The following is a 13,068-nucleotide window of genomic DNA, read 5'->3' on the forward strand; positions in this document are numbered from 1 at the left end:
TAGCAGCGGTCAGGAAGGAAGACTGGATGGTCTCGTTAGACCTGAAAGACGCGTACTTTCATGTCCCCGTCCATCCAGACTCCCAACCTTTCCTAAGGTTCGTCTTTGGAAAGGTCGTGTACCAGTTCCAAGCCCTGTGCTTTGGCCTAAGCATGGCACCTCTTGTGTTTACCAAACTGATGAGGAATATTGCCAAATTCCTTCACTTGGCAGACATCAGAGCCTCCCTCTATTTGGACGACTGGCTTTTAAGAGCTCCGTCAAGTCGTCGCTGTCTGGAGAATCTCAGATGGACTATGGATCTGACCAAGGAATTGGGCCTCCTGGTCAATATAGAGAAGTCCCAACTCGTCCCATCCCAGACCATTGTCTATCTAGGTATGGAGATTCAGAGTCGAGCTTTTCGGGCTTTTCCGTCGGCCCCAAGGATCAGTCAAGCCCTAGAATGCATCCAGAGCATGCTGAGAAGGAACCGATGTTCAGTCAGGCAGTGGATGAGTCTAACAGGGACACTTTCATCGCTGGCCCAGTTCATCGAGTTAGGGAGACTCCACCTCCGCCCCCTTCAGTATCATCTAGCTGCTCACTGGAGAAAGGACATGACGCTAGAAGCGGTCTCAGTGCCTATTTCCGAAGAGATGAGGTCTACACTGACGTGGTGGAAGAACAGCATTCTTCTCAAGGAAGGTCTACCATTGGCTGTTCAGACCCCCGACCACCGTCTCTTCTCGGACGCATCGGACACGGGCTGGGGTGCGACACTGGACGGACAGGAATGCTCGGGCACGTGGAATCAGGAGCAAAGGACACTTCACATCAACTGCAAGGAGCTTTTGGCAGTTCATCTGGCCTTGATAAACTTCAAGTCCCTCCATCTAAGCAAGGTGGTGGAGGTGAACTCCGACAACACCACAGCCTTGGCGTACATCTCCAAGCAAGGAGGGACTCATTCGAGGAAGTTGTTCGAGATCGCAAGGGACCTCCTCATTTGGTCAAAAGATCGAAAGATTTCGCTGGTAACGAGGTTCATTCAGGGCGACATGAATGTCATGGCAGATCGCCTCAGCCGGAAGGGTCAGGTCATCCCCACAGAGTGGACCCTTCACAAGAATGTTTGCAGCAGACTATGGGCCCTGTGGGGTCAGCCCACCCTAGATCTATTCGCTACCTCGATGACCAAGAGGCTCCCGATGTATTGTTCTCCGATTCCAGACCCAGCAGCAGTTCACGTGGATGCCTTTCTTCTGGATTGGTCCCATCTAGACCTGTATGCGTTCCCTCCGTTCAAGATCGTCAACAGGGTACTTCAGAAGTTCGCCTCTCACGAAGGGACACGGTTGACGTTGGTTGCTCCCCTCTGGCCCGCGAGAGAATGGTTCACCGAGGTACTGCAATGGTTAGTGGACGTTCCCAGGACTCTTCCTCTAAGAGTGGACCTTCTGCGTCAGCCGCACGTAAAGAAGGTACACCCAAGCCTCCACGCTCTTCGTCTGACTGCCTTCAGACTATCGAAAGACTCTCAAGAGCCAGAGGCTTTTCGAAGGAGGCAGCCAGAGCGATTGCCAGAGCAAGGAGGACATCTACTCTCAGAGTCTATCAGTCAAAATGGGAAGTCTTCCGAAGCTGGTGCAAGGCGAATGCAGTTTCCTCAACCAGTACCTCTGTAACGCAGATAGCTGACTTCCTGTTACATCTAAGGAATGTAAGATCCCTATCAGCTCCTACGATCAAGGGTTACAGAAACATGTTGGCAGCGGTCTTCCGCCACAGAGGCTTAGATCTTTCCACCAACAAAGATCTACAGGACCTCCTTAGGTCTTTTGAGACCTCAAAGGAGCGTCGGTTGACCACACCAGGCTGGAACCTAGACGTGGTTTTAAGGTTCCTGATGTCAGCTAGATTCGAACCGCTTCAATCAGCCTCTTTTAAGGATCTCACATTAGAGACTCTTTTCCTCGTTTGCTTAGCAACAGCTAAAAGAGTCAGTGAGATCCACGCCTTCAGCAGGAACATAGGTTTTACATCTGAAACGGCTACATGTTCCTTGCAGCTCGGTTTTTTGGCTAAAAACGAGCTTCCTTCTCATCCTTGGCCCAAGTCGTTCGAGATCCCAAGCCTGTCCAACTTGGTGGGGAACGAACTAGAGAGAGTACTTTGCCCAGTAAGAGCTCTTAAGTACTATTTAAGACGTACAAAGCCATTACGAGGACAATCAGAAGCTTTATGGTGTTCTATCAAGAAACCTGCTTTACCGATGTCTAAGAACGCAGTTTCTTACTACATCAGGCTTTTGATTAGAGAGGCCCATTCTCATCTGAAGGAAGAAGACCTTGCTTTGCTGAAGGTAAGGATACATGAAGTTAGGGCTGTCGCTACTTCAGTGGCCTTCAAACAGAACTGTTCTCTGCAGAGTGTTATGGATGCAACCTATTGGAGAAGCAAGTCAGTGTTCACATCATTTTACCTCAAAGATGTCCAGTCTCTTTACGAGAACTGCTACACCCTGGGACCATTCGTAGCAGCGAGTGCAGTAGTAGGTGAGGGCTCAACCACTACATTCCCATAATCCCATAACCTTTTTTAATCTTTCTCTTGAAATGCTTTTTATTGTTGTTTTTTGGGTTGTACGGAAGGCTAAGAAGCCTTCCGCATCCTGGTTGATTTGGCGGGTGGTCAAATTCTTTCTTGAGAAGCGCCTAGATTAGAGGTTGTGATGAGGTCCTTTAGTATGGGTTGCAGCCCTTCATACTTCAGCACCTAGGAGTCGCTCAGCATCCTAAGAGGATCGCTAGGCTCAGTAAGGAAGACGTACTTAAAAAGGCAGAGTAATTGTTCAAGTCGACTTCCTTACCAGGTACTTATTTATTTTATGTTTGTTATTTTGAATAACTGCTAAAATGAAATACGGGATACTTAGCTTCTAATGTTAACATGTATGCTGGTCTCCACCCACCCCCCTGGGTGTCAATCAGCTACATGATCATCGGGTAAGATTAATATTGAAAAATGTTATTTTCCTTAGTAAAATAAATTTTTGAATATACTTACCCAATGATCATGAATTTAAGGACCCTCCCTTCCTCCCCATAGAGAACCAGTGGACCGAGGAGAAAATTGAGTTCTTGTTGACAAGAAGTACCCGAGTACCTGCTCGACAGATAGCGCTGTTGTGTACAGCCCCACCTGTATAGCGATCGCTGGCGTATCCCGACCTTAGATTTCTGTCGGGCAACAGAGTTGACGGCTACATGATCATCGGGTAAGTATATTCAAAAATTTATTTTACTAAGGAAAATAACATTTTTCACAGAGAGAGAGATGAGAAAAGTTTTATTGACCTTCTATCAAACAGAATTTCTCAGTTTTTAGGATTCAACTTTTTTAAGAAACAGGTTTTATTGATAAGATTTAAATTTCTATTTATCACAAATATTTACCTCATAATTTATTTATTTTTTATCCATTATATTTAATATCATCATCATCATTATCTTCTACGCCTATTGACGCAAAGGGCTTCGGTTAGATTTTGCCAGTCGTCTATCTTGAGCCTTTAATTCAATACTTCTCCATTCTTCATCTATTACATCACACTTCATAGTCCTTGGCCATGTAGGCCTGGGTCTTCCAACTCTTCTAGTCGCCTTTGGAGCCCAGCTGAACATTTGGTGAACCAATCTCCTGGGGAGTGCAACGAGCAGGTCTAAACCATAGCCGTCTACCCCTCACCATGATCGCATCCATATATGGCACTTGAGTAATCTCTCATAGTTTAATTTCTAATTCTGTCCTGCCATTTAACTACCAATATCCTTCTGAGGGCTTTGTTCTCAAATTTACTAAATCTATTGGTGATTGTTTCATTGTCATACCATGACTCATGTCCATACAGTAACACAGATCTCCCTTAAGTGAAACAGTATATAACTTGAATTTTTATATGTAATTTCAGGCAATTTGATTTTCAAATTTTAATTAACCCAGCCATTGTCTGATTTGCTTTTTTCAATCTCTCACTAAACTATTTGATATATGTATTATTTTATTAATTTATTTAACCTTAATATAAATATTTTTCTTCCTGATGTTAATCGGGCAAGCTCTGTAAGACCCGAGTTCGACTCATGGACTGATCAATTTTCTTTGAATTATCATCATCATCATCATATTAGTGAAGTTGGGAGTCCATTGAACATGTTTCTACTCAATGACTGAAAGCAAATAGTGTTATTGCCGTACATTGTCACTCAATCTCAATACCTGTACTCAATTGGAGGGGCAATACTATTACAGTTAAAGGAAATGGGAATTGTTTAGATTTTAGGGAAGATGTCCACATTTAATCAACTTTGAGAAGGAAGTAATATGAATGCCAGATGAGACTAGAAAAAATAAATTTAATTATTAAAATTAAATTTTTTGGTCCACAGATTTAGCAAATCCAAAAGGAAACAAGAAAAATGCTGGTTTCACTCAGGAAGAACGAGATGGTTTCACTGAACTACTTGATGCTGGATTTGTGGATTCATTTAGACATCTCTATCCAGACAAAACTGGACAGTACACGTTTTGGACATACATGGGAAATTGCAGAGCAAAAAATGTTGGATGGTAAGTTTATTCCATTTTGTAATTATTACTCTAGTTTTTGATTGATTAACTTCAAAGTTTTTATGATAGTTGATTTTGAAATTAGTTCATGGACAATATTATAAATGTACTATGCTGTAGTGGGTTATAGGATGCTTTAAACCAAATTTTTAAGAATATTTTTTTTCTATATTTTTTTAACTAAAATATTAAAAAGAATATTATACAAAATTATCTCGCATTACTCTTAACATCATTATAATACGTTTTTTGAATGGCATTGTTACGACCTGTGTAGGCCGTAGTTCTGGTTCTTTAAACTTTAATTTTTAAAGGAGTCGTAGGCAGTACATTATTTATGTAACTCGGTGAACTGAGGTAAGACAGAACAAAACCACTGGAAAAATCTAACAACATTTATTACAATACACTTAAATAAATGCAACCTTGTATCAGGAGTAACATAAAGCTCCTAAGACAAACACCGATGGGTTAACAAAAATGACCTGAAGGACTAATATACCGAGTCCTCTAAATACACAAGGTTGTCCGATATCTAATAATCTTAAACCTAGCATAGAAAAATTAACAGATCAAAAGTAAGGGTCATATTAAGCCGGGCCCACAAATATCAACAAACCACTACCCTTTTACTAAACAGAGAGGCATAAGGAAGACAGGAGAAATGAAAAGGCAGAAAACCTTAGAATTACCTACCTACACACAAACGTTAAAAGGTTAAACCAAATACCAAATAATAAAACTTAACACGAGACAGCATACAAATGCACATACCACATTATACTAAATGCATAAATACTTAGATACATTTACATAAAAGAATTATACCGAGGGTGACAAAGTATAGATACATGTAAATATCTCAACACTGTATTAGCTATCCATGAAATAACTCAACGGTACTTATCCGTACATGGATTGGACGACAGAGAGGGGACGAACGTTCATCAGCATCAGAGGGAGAATCATTAATACCAGGAAACCGGGCTGGGCATATTCATAACGATAATGAACAGATCGTAACTTTACCTGGGTAATGACTCCCTACGTTCCTCCTAACGGACCCTTGGTCCTCAGACGAGCAGCGTAACTGATGTGATGACGCTCTTTGACCACGGCAATAGTACCTCCAACAGTGCCGGGACGGAACGACAGCACCGTCTTCCCGCAGGATCCTCAGGCGGGGAAAATAACGCCAAGTAAAGGTCGCAAGTGACACATACACTTGCAGGACGTAACAAGCGAAGTGGCTATCGCAGGTGACAATACCCCTGCATACGTGGGCCGTGATCCAAAGCAGTGTACAATTTACCGCGGGTGGCTCAAAGACACCAGCGAAATAATCCTCCAAAGGCACAATTCCTTATGAGAGAAAAAAAAAGGCGTCCACCAACTGCTGCTAAATTAGGATCCACGTCTGTGATCAAGGTAGGGTCCGAACTGTTCATTCCAGGCAGCAGTAGTCTCGTCCACGGCTCTCACTAAACACCAAACACTCGGAAAAAAAAATAAACAAAAGAGTTAATGGCCATTCACTAATTAACAAAGGAGGAGGGGTGAAGGTTATCACCGAACTCTTATGAAAAGGGCAGTTAACATTTACTCCTGCCGAAGACCGAATTTATTTATCAACAATGAAATAACCTAATTTCACATAACAGGCATGTTTGTTTTAAATTAGTGCTTTGATATATTCTGAAGACATCTGCTAGATTTATTTTCATAAGCTCAGTCCATTGGGGAAGGTGGAAAAATGTCCTAATCGAGTGCAGGTAGAAACACAGCATAACTGTCAAGTTGGGTATATATGAATTTTTTTTTTGTCAAAGTAGAAGTATAACGTGTCTACTTTAAGAATCTGACGGGTGTGCCAAGCAATTATTTTTTATTGAGGTCATAAGCCACATCCACCTTTTTCACATTCCTCCTAATTATGGAATAAACATATCATGTTTGGTATCTAATTAAAGCTTATGGCAAATGGGATATAAATATAAAGGTTAAAAGTGATAAAACAAAAGTAGAGGTAACTTATAGGTCATTTAAGGACATAAAAGGTCTAATGAGGTATGGAATTTAACAGGACTTTAAATGAAATGTGTAGCATATCATGCTTGGTATGAAATGGAACAAATTTATTGTATGGAATAAAACCACATAGTTGTTGGCAGTTTGCTGCAAAAATAGATCTCTTTATCAAGGTCATCTTTGACGACGACAACGACGTCATACAAAGGTCAAAGACGGGAAATGTAAATAATGTATTACATGCAGGTTCCGGTATAAGATAACAATTGAAGATAGAGCCACATAGAATATGGCATCTAGAACACAAGTTCACATCTTTTAAAACTAGTATCCAACATATACAACAAATTCAACATTTTGCATTGTCTTGCTATTGTCTTTTCTCCACTACTTTGTCCTCTGATTTCTCCTCTTCTAGAGCTCATCAGTCTCGATTGCATGTTCAGTTTTCATTGTTTGCAGATTTGGAGAGCGTTCTTTCACTAAACACTTGCAATATAAAGTACATGATACGCCAGCTGACCAGCAACTGCAATTAGCCTTAGAGCACGGTGGCACTGACTTGCTTCCACAAGTAACAAGTTCTAATAATTCCTTGTGAGCAACCACTGTACTGTGAACCGGTACGGGGATGTCCTATTCTATTTTCCGTTCAGATTAGCACTTGGAGACAAGCATGTTTAATATGATCTATTGCTGATTTGTCAGTACGGGTAGGGTTTTGATCTTTGCAGGGTCTTTTTTCTTGCTAAATAATGTGTATGTCAAATAGTGGAGTTGAGAGATTTGGTTATTTTTCCGAAATACAAGTAGGAAATAAAGTTTATTCCAGCTTTCATTCTGTCTAGTTCTTCTGCATCAGGCTCTAAATACTTTTAGATTAAGATCTAATTCCAATAGAAAGTTGTGAGCGGAAATCTTTCCCTTGCCAAATGGATACGATTAGGTATTGCAATCTGATTGGGCATGCACAGCCTTCAGGTCAAAGCATTTGTCTCCTAACTTCAAAGCCGTAGCTTTAGTGTCAATAACTTTTCCATCATATTTGATTGGAAGTCTGACATTCGATCAGAATTAGAAAGACTGTCCTATCAAGATTGTACTTGAATTAATTAGTTATAGTTCAGTTTCCCTGTGATAAGATTAAATTTTATATGCTACTGCCTAGTTATGTTATTATTATTATTATTAAGCCAAGCTGCAACCATTACATTGCTTAGCCTTCAGAAATTATGCATCAATCTAAATTTTGTATAGTACCATTTGGCTAAATGATTTATAACTTTATTTTTCAATATTTAGCTTAGCCGGTGATTATAATAGCTGCAACTCTGTTGCCCGACAGAAAACTCTACGGTAAAAACTCGCCAGCGATCGCTACACAGGTTGCGGGTGTGCCCAACAGCGCCATCTGTCGTCCAGATACCCAGTACTCAATGTAAACAAAAGACCAAATTTTCTCTGTCGAGCTATCGACAAGACGTACTTACTCGCTGTTGCTAAACTGGAGTTTTTTCACAACTAATTGGTGAAGTACTTTATTCTAGTTTTGAGCTTTCGCTATGCAGGTGTTTTATCTTCATCTTAAATCTTGAATTCGTTTTGGATAGATTTAATTATGGTGACAAAGAGAGTATGGGCTTTCTTTCACTTTTAAATGGCCGACCCTTCCCTTAGACGGAAGTGTGTTTAGGCTTTTAGTAATTATATCACGTTATAGATTTTCCTCTATATATTTTATATCTCTCCGCCTTTATTAGGCCTCTTCGATTAACTTTCCATTTATTATAAACATATAAAAATAATTTTTCAATATTAATCTTACCCGATGATCATGTAGCTGCAACTCTGTTGCTCGACAGAAAAAACCTATGGTCGGGACACGCCAGCGATCGCTATACAGGTGGGGGTGTACAACAACAGCGCCATCTGTCGAGTAGGTACTCAGGTACTTCTTGTCAACAAGAACCAATTTTTCCTCTGTCGTGCCAATGGCAGGACCTACTAAATACGCCGTCCCTAACTGGATTTGTTTTCACAACGATTTGGTGAAGTACACTATTCCAGTTTTGAGCTTTCGCTATGCAGGGGTTTTATCTTCATTTCAAAACTTGAATTCGTTTTCGATAGATTTAATTATGGTGACGAAGAGAGTATGGACTCTCTTTCACTTTTAAATGGCCGACCCTTCCCTTAGACGGAAGTGTGTTTAGGTTTTTGGTATTTTTGCTTAACAAGTTATAGATCTATTTATTTTATATCTCTGCGCCTTGATAGGCCTCTTCGATTAACTTTCCATTTATTATAAACTTATAAAAAATAAATTTTTATGTTTGTTTATATGCGACCTTTCCTAATAGTAGGCGGTCCTTACTTGGAACCGAAGTTAATTTACATTGAGCCCGTCATATCGTATTTAACCTTTTAAGAATTTAATACTTTTTAATGTTTTATGAAAGAATTTCTTTGATAGTCTCGTACTGTTTTCAAAGATGAACTAACGTTTAGTTTTTTAGTCTCCGCAGATGTTGACGTTCAGAACGTTCAACTTGCGCTCTATCGTTACGATAGAGAGAGAGTGTTTCACGGTTTCACGTTGCAGTAAGAGTAAACCGATTCTAGCGTTTCGTTCATTCTTTCTTAGCTTAAATGGTTTAAATTCTAAATAAAGGAACTTTTTATTTGGGAAACCTTTCAGTTTTTTCCTTTTAACAATAACATGGTTTAACGATATATAATTGGGCTCTTCTCTCAGGTGCTAAGTCAAGAGAGAAGAGAGAGAGAGATAGAGACGGAGGGAGAGAGAGGAGAATAAAAGTTTCGTTCAAGCGGGTAACGTTGTTCTCGTTTTTTACTCTTCTCCCTAGTCGCTGTAGAGGAATAAGGTAAAACGTTTCTAGAGTTTTATTCTTGTTCCCAGGCTTTAGGCGGTGAGAGATTGTAAACGTAGTTTATTTGATCTAGTGTTTAGTCTCTTTTCCAGCCACTGAATTCGTTTTTTACTCTTCTCCCTAGTCGCTGTAGGGGAAGAAGGTAAAACGTTTCTAGAGTTTTATTCTTGTTCCCAGGCTTTATGCGGTGAGAGATTGTAAACGTAGTTTATTTGATCTAGTGTTTAGTCTCTTTTCTAGCCACTGAATTCTTCATCTTTATTTATGGTTTTCTGTTGCGTTGTAAAACTTTTTTCGCAATTACTACCTTTTAATGAAGGATAGGATTGCGTGTTTCAGGTAGAAATCAGTTAAAGTTTCGATTTCAGTGAAATAAGTGCAAACAGAAAATCAAAAGTGATAAAGTGATATGCGCAAAGTGTTACAGTGTTGCGTCCGAGGGTTCGTCTGTTCGTGCCAGTTGTTCACCTAGTCCGGGACCTCTTACAAGCTCCCAAGCCCAGGGGAGAAGTAATGTCGAACGACTTATGGGTTCCACAGGCCTTGATCGACGAACAGACGTTTTTCCCTCCGTGGTTTCGGGCGTATCTACACACGTTGCCGACGTGATCGCCCCACCCACACAAAGACGAGAGAGCCCATTTATTCCTCGTCTGCGGAAGAGGTTTCTCGTAGAAACCATGGACCAAATCTTGCAGCTTTTAAGTGCAAGTCGGTCCCTTCCGCGCAAGTCCAACGGCCTAGGTGTAGCCACTGGGTCAGTTCGGACTCGCTGCAGTCATCCGACGACTGCACACCTCCCAAGAGAGGCAAGGTGGTACCGCAACAGGCAGTAACTCCGTCTGTTGCCGCACCAGCTGTTTTAGACCCTCAGTCACAACGGACAGTAGCTCCGTTTGTTGCCGTTTTTTGTAGACCCTAGTGGTCTTTACTGCAGTCTATGCAGACTCAGTTAGCTGCGGTTATGCAGGAGTTTGTGCGGAGAAGGTTTACACTGCTCTCGTTAGCCTACAACCTACCACGGTTGTGCGCCCAGCTCACGCTGAGGCTGCCTGCTCCCACACTCCGGCTGCGGAGAGCTCCACCTCCGATGCGCAATCGACCCTGCCAGACGCATGTTAACGTTAGCCGACATGCGGCTCCCTCCGTTAACATGCGTAAGTTTCCGCAACCCACGGCAGTCCCCACCACGCACCACCACTCCGCTTTGGTTGTTGCCTGCTCCCTCACTCCGACTGCGGAGAAGGTTGACGATGCACCCGTTTGCCTACAACCTGCCACGGTTGTGCGCCCAGCATGGCTGCCTGCTCCCACACTCTTGTTGTGAGAGCTCCTCCACCCATGCGCAGTCTACCCTGCCAGACGCATGCTGACTCCCACAGACACACGGAGCACTCCGTTGCCGTGTGTGAGCTACCACAAGCTGCCGTGTTTTGACACGGTGTGTCAGCCTCCGCAACCCACTGTGGTTACCGCCACTCACCCGCAGCAGACTAGTCAGTCAGGAGTTGAGGCTTCCCCACACAGCTTTGGTTGTTGCCAGCTCACAGACTGTCAAGCAGTTACATGACGTTGCCTTCTGGTCTGCTACTAATGCACCAGTGCTGTATGTCCTCATGCACCTGTTGTGGTTGACAGTTCAGTTTTTGACAGTTCACAGACTGTCAAGCAGTTACATAACGTTGCCTTCTGGTCTGCTGCTTATGCACCAGTGAGACCCTCACTGAGATAACCTAGCTTTTCTCGGACATGGTTCCTGTAGATGAGAAAGTGCTGTTCTCCCTCCTTCTGATATTCCTTTGAGGACTCTGTCATTTGGAGAGGAGCCTTAAGCTGCTTAGCCTCCTATGGACTTTAATTAAAGCATAACAAGGCTTCCAGGGATGGTAAATGGTTCCGCTTCGGTCGCTAACCCCGTCTGTTGCCACACCTGCTCCCATAGACCCTAATGGGCTTTGTTGCAAGACATGCAGTCCAAGCTTGTGTCCTTGATAGAGGATTTTTTACGGAGAAGAACCTCCTAGCCAACAACCTTTCTACCGGTTGGTTGTACGCCCTGTTGACGCTGAGGTATCCTACTCACGTCCGCCAGTTGAGGTGGTTCCTCCACCGGTGCGACCCAGTGTGGGTTGCCAGTCGCACGTTGACGTTAAGCGACTCTCGGAGGTGGTTGTGGACGTTCAGTGTGTCACTAGGAAGACGTTCAACAACCAGCAGAGGTGATTTGTTGTGACGCAGTGCGGCATCCTCAGCAACCCGGTAGGGGGTTGACTGCACAACCCAGACAGTCTAGACAGTTTCGGGTTGACACTGTTCTTCCTCGCGTCCCCATGGTTGACAGTTCACAGACTGTGCAGCAGTACCATGATCTTGTGTCCGGCTCCGTCACGCATCCACCAGGGCGACCGGATTCAGCGAGTCAGACGTTGCCCACTCCGTTGCCGTTTCCTCATCAGTTTCGGATGAGGAACCCTCTGATGAGGACATTGCTGAACAAGACGATCAACCCCCAGCCCTGTTATCCATCCAGAAGATGCTGAAGAAGGAACACTGCCCTGTCAGGCTGTGGATGAGTCTGGTTAGGACACTGTCATCCGTGGTTCAATTTGTGTCACTTGGAAGACTACACCTCCGTCCTCTTCTGTATCATCTAGCTTTTCACTGGAAAAGGACAAGACGCTAGAAGCGGTCTCGATCCCGGTTTCCGGTAAGATAAAGTCTGGTCTGACTTGGTGAAAGGACTTTATCAACCTTTGAAAGGGTCTTCCCCTGACTGTTCAGACTCCCAACCACGTTCTCTTCTCGGACGCATCGGACGTAGGCTGGGGTGCGACATTAGGCGGTAGGGAATGCTCGGGATTATGGAACTCGAGTCAAAGGACAATGCATTTCAACTGCAAGAAGCTACTGGCAGTACGTCTGACCTGGGAAAGCTTCAGGTCTCTCCTTCTAGGCAAAGTGGTGGAGGTGAACACGGACAACACCCTGCTTTGAGGTACATCTCCAAGCAAGGAGGGACCTACTCTCTGACATGGTACGAGTTCGCAAGAGACCTCCTCTCCTGTTCAACAGGTCTAGACTTTTCACTAGTAACGAGGTTCATCCAAGGCAACTTGAATGTCATAGCAGATTGTCTCAGTAGGAAGGGACTAATAATTCCAACATATTGGACCCTCCACAAGGATGTATGCAAGAGACTTTGGGCCACCTGGGGCCAGCCAACCATAGATCTCTTCGCAACCTCGATGACCAAGAGGCTCCCAATACTTTGCTCACCTATCCCGGACCCATCAGTAGTTCATATAGATGCCTTTCTTCTAGATTGGTCACATCTAGATCTATATGCATTCCCTCCGTTCTAGATTGTCAACAAGGTACTGCAGAAGTTTGCCTCTCACGAAGGGACAAAGTTGACGCTAGTTGCTTCCCTCTGGCCCGCGAGAGAATAACTCACCGAGGTACTTCGATGGCTAGTAGACGTTCCCAGAACACTTCCCCTAAGGGTGGACCTGCTACGTCTGCCACGCGTAAAGAAGGT

General features: G+C 43.2%; 1 protein-coding gene across 1 annotated transcript in view; it reads left to right on the forward strand.

Moving 5' to 3' along the window:
- Window positions 1-13,068, forward strand: part of LOC137615334 (DNA repair nuclease APEX1-like) — a 63,876-nt gene that overhangs the window by 42,353 nt on the left and 8,455 nt on the right. The window contains exon 6 of the mRNA XM_068345132.1: window positions 4,431-4,611. Within this exon, the coding sequence (XP_068201233.1) occupies window positions 4,431-4,611 (181 nt within the window). The remainder of the gene's footprint in view (window positions 1-4,430; window positions 4,612-13,068) is intronic.

This window comes from Palaemon carinicauda, chromosome 21, assembly GCF_036898095.1.
Source record: "Palaemon carinicauda isolate YSFRI2023 chromosome 21, ASM3689809v2, whole genome shotgun sequence".
Classification (NCBI taxonomy): Eukaryota; Metazoa; Arthropoda; class Malacostraca; order Decapoda; family Palaemonidae; genus Palaemon; species Palaemon carinicauda.